Raw genomic sequence first — 7312 nt, forward strand, 5'->3', positions numbered from 1 at the left:
TATGATTTTATTGTCGATTTTAATTTTAAGTCGTCGTTATTGCAAAGAATGACATTCTTAGTTCAATGGGGTCGCTGATTCTTCTAATGTCATTACAAATGGCATTACAAATGAAGGACAGATGGTTGAAGTTATTGCATCTCAATCAATATCGAAATATCTCGCCCTTAACATTGATGTTCCCGAAATCGTACAAGGTACAATTACATGAATCTGTGAATGATCGAGATTTGTTCTATATAATCGTGTCTTTGTTGAATACTTGAGTTATCCAAAGAAATCTAAATCCTAACTCTACTTTAATTTCATCACATTTGCAGATAACGTAGTAGACGAGGCAGAGGTAATAGAGGAGGCAGAGGTAATAGAGGATGCAGAGGAGGAGGGGGAGGAGGAGGAGGAGGAGGAGGAGGAGGCGTCCGGTTCAAGCAACATGAATCGGATTTTTGGTTGTCCTACCCATCTCAAGCCTGTTATTGGTATGGTCTTTGATACACTTGAACTCGGTATTGCTTTTTATGAAGCATATGCAAAAGAATGTGGGTTTGTGACTAGGAAAGGCTCACAAAAGAATAAACAGGTGTCACTACTACACATAAAACTTGTTTGTGTAATAAGGCTGGAGAATGTGAAGCCAAAGGCAAAAAACACCGTAGGCAAAGTACTAGGGTAGGTTGCCTTGCTAAGATTAAGTTTAAACGAATTGCTAACGGTAAATACCAAATTTATGGTTTTGGTGAAGGGCATAATCATATGCCAGCTACACCATTAACAATGGTACATCTGACGCAAACGAGAGAATTGAATATAGTTCATAAAAAAATGATAGTTGACAACTCAAAGGTTAACAAAGGTCCAGTTATGACCTATAGGATGTTTAAGGAGTATGTCAGAGGTTATCAGAATGTGGGTGCTTCATTGGAAGACTTTAAAAACTTTTCAAGGGATATCAAAAAGTTCTTGTCAGAAGGGGATGCTCAAATGCTTATTGAGCATTTTATGAAAATAAAAAGAATGTGTCCATCCTTTTACTTTGACTTTGAGGTAGATGAGAAAGGGAGATTGTCACATGTTTTCTGGGCTGACCCTATTAGTATAAAAAATTATTTGTTATTTGGGGATATGACATCCTTTGACACTACCTTTAGGAAAAATAAGTATAGAATGATATTCGCCCCTTTCACAGGGGTGGATCATCATAAGAGATGTGTGACCTTTGGGGCTGGGCTTCTTATTAATGAGAGCAAGGAGTCATTTGCTTGGTTATTTACGAAATTCCTAGAAGCTATGGGGGGTCGTTATCCTGTGTGTATAATAACTGACGAAGATTTGGGGATAGAAGGAGGACTTAAGAAAGTCTTTAAAGATAAAGTGCAACATAGATATTGCATGTGGCACATATTGAAGAAGTTGCCAGAGAAGGTAGGGCCTGTTATATGTAGAGAAACTGAGTTTTTGAAAGAGATAAACTCATGTGTTTGGGGCGAAGATGTGGAGCCTGCTGAATTTGAGGAAAGATGGACAGCCATTGTGGAAGCTCATGGGTTGTCGGATAATGAGTGGCTTCAGGAAAAGTATGGCATTAGACATTTTTGGATTCCAGCTTACTTTCGTGACTTGTTATTAGGAGGGTTGATGAGAACCACCTCGAGGTCCGAGTCAGAAAATCATTTTTTTAGCAATTTCACTAATCCAAATTTGACCCTTGTTGAATTTTGGATGCGCTTTGAGAGTGCAATGGATACACAACGATGGGCTCAATCGAAACTGATTGCACAATCTAAGTACTCATTTCCGACTTGGCTACTCCTCTAGACCGGAAAAGCATGCAGCTGAAACCTACACTCCGAGAATTTTCGAGGAGTTCAAAGTGGAAATAAAAGCAAGATGCTTTACATGTGCCATTGGGGACAAACAAAAAGATAAGAATCATGCAATTCTCTGCATAGATGTCAAGGATCGTGAGAGAAAGAAAGACTATAAGGTGGGTTATAAGACAAATGAAGTGAAACTAGTATGCGATTTAAGAAATTTGAACGACATGGAATACTTTGTCGACATATTCTCTGTGTCCTTAAAGATTATGGTTTTGAGAAAATTCCAAGCGAATACCTACTTAATAGGTGGAGCAAACTAGCAACCTGCCAGCCAATATTCAATTCTGATGGGCAGTTGCTTGCGATTGCAGATCGGTCGATGCACAAAAGAACAAACCGATCAATTGTGGTCGAAATGTTCACTTGTGTGTCACTAGTTGAACAGAGTCCTGTTAATTGTGATGAGTTACTAACCATTTTACGCGAGTTCAAGGAAAGGGTACTTGCAGAAACAACAAGTAGTGTCGCTGATGATGGTGGTAATAGTAGTATTGGAAAGAAAAGGGACAAAAATGCGGAAATTGGAATGCTCTTGGGTACAAGTGTGCCTAGCGAAATTACAATTTTGCCGCCAAGACAATGCAAAAACAAAGGCTCGGGAAAAAGAATGATTTCACAAAGAGAAAGAGCAGGGGAAGTCAATAAGAAACCACTAAGAAGATGCAAGGCTTGTGGGCAGATGGCGAACCACGATAGCAGGAATTGTGACCGACCAAAGGATCACTGACAAATAGTCGAGTAAGTGATGTCTCTTATTAGCGCAAGTTTTCTACTTTTACCCTTTTTGTTTCCCTCTAATTTTTATCTTTGTTGACATTTGCTTTCTTATGTGTGAGATTGAAGTTTTTTTTGCGAGGAATTGGACTGTGCAAATGGAATTTTTGAGCATCATTTGAGAAGTCAACACTTGTTTTTGAGCATCATTGAAGTTTTTAGGATTATTTTTGAGCATCATTGAAGTTTTTAGGATTATTTTTTAGCATCATTTGAGAAGTTAACAATTGTTTTGTAATAAATGTAACGGGAGGCTTCCCGATTCTTAAATTGTATATTTGAGAAGATGAAATTGTGATTCGATTTAAGAATAGGAAACATGTGTTTCTCTGAGCAATTATGACATGCACATACAAGCTCATTTTATGCACGTATGAGGTCATTTTATGCACATGTGATAATTGTTTCCCCAAATTTGGTAATTAGAAAGCTGAAACATGTGATCAATTTATGCCAGCAATAAAATGTGATTAGTTGAATCATCATCGTGTATGACAAGCTGTTAAATATCATGCAACTAAAAGGTTATTCCATGCGCATGGATTTCATCTATGATACATGTGTTTCCCTTGGCAAACATGGCATGTTCATACGAGATCATTTTATGCACGTACGAGGTCATTTTATGCACGTGATAATTGTTTCTCCAAATTTGGTAATTTAAAAGCTGAAACATGTGATCATTTTATGCCAACAATAAAATGTGACTTAAATGTGGGTTTTAATTCTCATTTCAAGTCTCGAAACTTAAATGTGAGTGATTATTGAAGAAGTCGGGCCAATCCTATTAGCACTTTAGGCACGGCCCAGTACGGCACGCTCAAAGTACATTGGGAACTCTAAATAATGCAAGTAATTTTGTTTTGAAAATTTTCATGCATGTAGAAGGCTGTTCCATACACATATAACGCCTTTTCATGCATGTAAATATGCAAGTTACTTTGGGATTTAAAAACAACACCCTGACAAATGGGGTAATTCTCATTACAAGTCTCATTTAAAAAGGCCATAATCTAGTAACATAATTGTGCCCCACACGCTAAAAAAGTGTTTCCATTCACATATAACGCCTCCTCAGGCACGCTCGAGTCTCGTTAAACAGACCCGAAAGTCGACAAATTACATGCACGTAGAAAGGTATTGCATACACATACAACGCCTTCTCATGCACGTAGGAGGGTCTTCCATACACGCAAAAGTTACTTGGAATACCTACACATCTGCAACCTACAAATTTAGTCCACAAACAAACTAATGCCTGCCCAAATCAAAGAATCAACAAAAGACAATGAGAAGGTTCTCTGCCACTCCCAGTTGCTAAGCACATACAACGCCTTCTCACCATATTCTTGCAAAAATAACACCTAGGTATAATCCTACAAAAAAAAGGTAGGGAAATATTGTTACATTTAAAGTCACTTGACATCAATATTGAAAGTCTTGCAGTTAAATGATTGGAAAATAATAGAAACAAAATTAGATAAAGCATTCGGAAGATATTGTTATTACCGTTCTCTTGTTTTCCTCCCATCTGATAAGATCTACAATCTTACTCTCACCATATTCATCCAAATTCTGCATATATATTTGACAACAATATTGAAAGTGTTACATTTCACCAAAAAATATTGAAAGTATTGCAATAAAATATGCCGAATAATATTTGACTAATATAACTTGGTTTAGACATCATTACCTCGTAACAAGTCTGATCGGACCATAATGATTGACAACTCAAGTTTTCTAGAAACTTCAAAAAATAGACTCCATAAGAATACCTTTTGAAATAAGGAAATTTGTTAAACACTTTAAAATGGTGTGTAGCCCATCGAAAATATTTAAAACGAGTAGAGTATAGTTTAAACAAGTAAGGTACCCATTCTTTTGTCGAGGCACATCCACAGTCACAAACGGAAAATTGTTTATTTGCAACAGCTTTTTGTATCCTGGAAAGTCTCTTGCAATAATCTCCAAAGCAGGAAATAACTACAAAAAACCAAAAAAAGGAAAACACAATAATATAAAAGCGAAGGAAAACCAACACAAAATTGAGGTAACAAACCCCTAAGGCATACGGATATAATCATACCGTTTCAACTAAAAATTTACATCTTGTGTCCGGACGCCTAGGCAAGTTTGAGTCAAGTATAAAGTTGGTCTTTTTAACAAAGTCGACACGCAAGCAAACCAATGTTCACGGTCAACACAAGAAGGGAAGAAAGCCTGCAAAAACGCCCATAAGGAAATGAAAAAGTGAGGGGATAATTACCGGTTCGACGGTATAATATACAAACAGTTAGACAGATATTTAATAAAGTTCTTTCTTGGGCAAGAACTTAATTAAGTTCTTTCAAAGTAGTAAATTCCGTCGATATAATAAAATTAAAAAGTGACGGGATAATTACCGGTTTAGCTTTGGTTAGACTTTTGGGCAAGTACTGAAGCTTAATGTACTGACTTTGAAAACTGTTTTTAGGGACAACATCCTGAAAGTTGAGAAAATTTGTGAAAAATGTTGGTAATTCCAAGTAGAAACATTAGCGGTTACTAAGGATGAATATGAATACCTTGATTATTGTCGGAAAGTACACAAGACTTGGTCTTTCAAGTGTTAAACGAAGACCAACAAGGTCAATTACCATATCCATGATCCATTTTCCTCCAAACAAAGTCGACATTCCTTCTTGGGTTACTTGCAGCCATGGAGTGTCTACAACAATGTCACTAATAATGCACATATTGTAATTAGATGCACACACAACAAAGAAAGTGGACAAAAACAACTCAAAAAGATGCTATATGGTCAGTGATAACTTACTCCTTATTTGCCACATTTGTCCTAATAAAATTCATCAAGTGTTCATCTCAGATAGGGCAAGTCTCGTGGAACTTCATTCCCGGGGAGAAAAAGGGAAAACACAGAACAATTACATAACCATAGCACACTTTTAATAAACCAGGAGTCATCATATAGTAATGAGAAGCATTGTTGGTAATAGATTTCTGATTACCGAATCACACAGCCATTCTTGTAAGCCTTTGCTTTAGACGTCACTTGATCTTTCACGATGTTGTCTTGCCAAGTCAAAATTTCATTGCAAACCCTCACAATGTAACGCTTCACATCGCTTCTCGAACAATGATATAAAGTAAAATCAACCGCAGAGCCTACACATCTAATACACATACCTACATATCTAATACACATACCTACACATCTAATACACATACCTACATATCTAATACACATACCTACATATCTAATACACATACCTACATATCTAATACACATACAAGGCTGATTCATGAAAGAACAAAGCTAATACATGCATGTTGATGGCTTCAAGCGTCGAAATATAGAAACACCAACTAAAAATTTGACTTAAATAATGGAGACTTACGTCCTTGAGCACTTTTTAAAGTATACCGACACTTATTCCCATTGTACGTCTCCATATGTCGCATCATGTAAATTCCAGTATCACGCTCGACAGAAAAACTTTTATTCGGAACATACTCTTTGGCTACTACAAAATATGTAGCATGCACTTGGGAATCATGGAAGAAAGCTTTGCACTTAACTGCTTTTCTTCATTAGACAAAGACAATGCCAAGCAAATAAGTTCGCTATATAAGAATTAAATCAGACATTTAACATACTTATTGCCAAACGGTGTGAAAACATACCACATATTGAACACTGGCATGAAAATCTACACATCCTGGATCACACGGGTGTATAACTTCATACAAGTTATGATCAATATCAAAACAATGAAGAAGTGGGTCTGGTGCAACAACAGGAATAAAACCTGTCAAACAATGGTTAGTTGGGTTTGTATATTATTTAATTATGTACTTTTAAAACTTTTAAAATATTGAACAACTTACCAATTTCACGTCTCTATAGTTGATATCCAATGAGGCTATCTGTTGTTTCAATTAGGTGACCCGTATTAGAGAATAAAAAGGTACAAGTTGATAACTTAGACCAACAAAATTTAAATATCAAACTTACATCGATTGTTTCAAAGAGAAAGAGACGGAAATTGATCTACGATCTCTTAACCTGTTTCCATTATTCAGATAATCACACCACACATTGATCACGTCGATGTTAACGCTACCACCAAATAGCAAGGTCTTCATATCATATCGTGTAAGAATCTTGCCGCCACGCCGAAACGTAACCTCGCTACAAAAATAAAACCTTAGTGTTATAGAAAGAAAATATAATACATATACTGAATAAGAAGAAAATAAAAGCAAAATTAATAGACTAATACATACCCTTCATCTAAGTCACGGCAAATGCATAGTCACCCATCGCTTTTTCAGATCGACTCAAGGCATCCATCACGTTCACATTTCGTATGAAGAAAGGTGAACGAAAAACGCCGTGTAACTCAACTTTCCTCTTACACTTCCGAGTCTGGGAGGGGACGGTTGGGGACAGTTCTACAAGCGGAGAAGAAGGCATAATTGGAGATTCATTCAATGACAGTTGTGACGAGATAAGTATTGGTGATGCAGGGGATGGATTGGAAGGTGCAGCTGATGTGCTTGCACGGGGAGGGGAATGAATAGAAGGTGCAGCGGGAGTGCTTCCACGGGGAGGGGATGGGATTGAAGGTGTAGCTGACATTGTTGCACGGGGAGGG

The 7312-nt window shown here is 37.0% G+C and overlaps 2 protein-coding genes and 1 long non-coding RNA gene across 3 annotated transcripts; 2 read left to right on the forward strand and 1 right to left on the reverse strand.

Moving 5' to 3' along the window:
- Nucleotides 1–822: 822 nt before the first annotated feature.
- Nucleotides 823–1815, forward strand: LOC141648652 (protein FAR1-RELATED SEQUENCE 5-like). Its single transcript, XM_074457381.1, has one exon. The coding sequence runs from the start codon at nt 823–825 to the stop codon at nt 1813–1815; it is 993 nt and encodes a 330-aa protein (XP_074313482.1).
- A 201-nt stretch (nt 1816–2016) lies between these two features.
- Nucleotides 2017–2604, forward strand: LOC141648660 (protein FAR-RED ELONGATED HYPOCOTYL 3-like). Its single transcript, XM_074457388.1, has one exon. The coding sequence runs from the start codon at nt 2017–2019 to the stop codon at nt 2602–2604; it is 588 nt and encodes a 195-aa protein (XP_074313489.1).
- Nucleotides 2605–3709: 1105 nt separating this feature from the next.
- Nucleotides 3710–4406, reverse strand: LOC141592515 (uncharacterized). The gene is made up of 3 exons (XR_012521172.1): nt 4348–4406; nt 4161–4226; nt 3710–4027 (listed from the first exon to the last, which is right to left on the reverse strand). It is a non-coding gene; the product is annotated as an uncharacterized LOC141592515 (long non-coding RNA).
- Nucleotides 4407–7312: the final 2906 nt, after the last annotated feature.

Source organism: Silene latifolia, chromosome 1 (genome assembly GCF_048544455.1).
Source record: "Silene latifolia isolate original U9 population chromosome 1, ASM4854445v1, whole genome shotgun sequence".
Classification (NCBI taxonomy): Eukaryota; Viridiplantae; Streptophyta; class Magnoliopsida; order Caryophyllales; family Caryophyllaceae; genus Silene; species Silene latifolia.

What these genes read in the sequence shown, in the direction of transcription:
- LOC141648652 (XM_074457381.1), top strand. Translation starts at nt 823, where the DNA reads ATGATAGTTGACAACTCAAAGGTTAACAAAGGTCCAGTTATGACCTAT.
- LOC141648660 (XM_074457388.1), top strand. Translation starts at nt 2,017, where the DNA reads ATGCGATTTAAGAAATTTGAACGACATGGAATACTTTGTCGACATATT.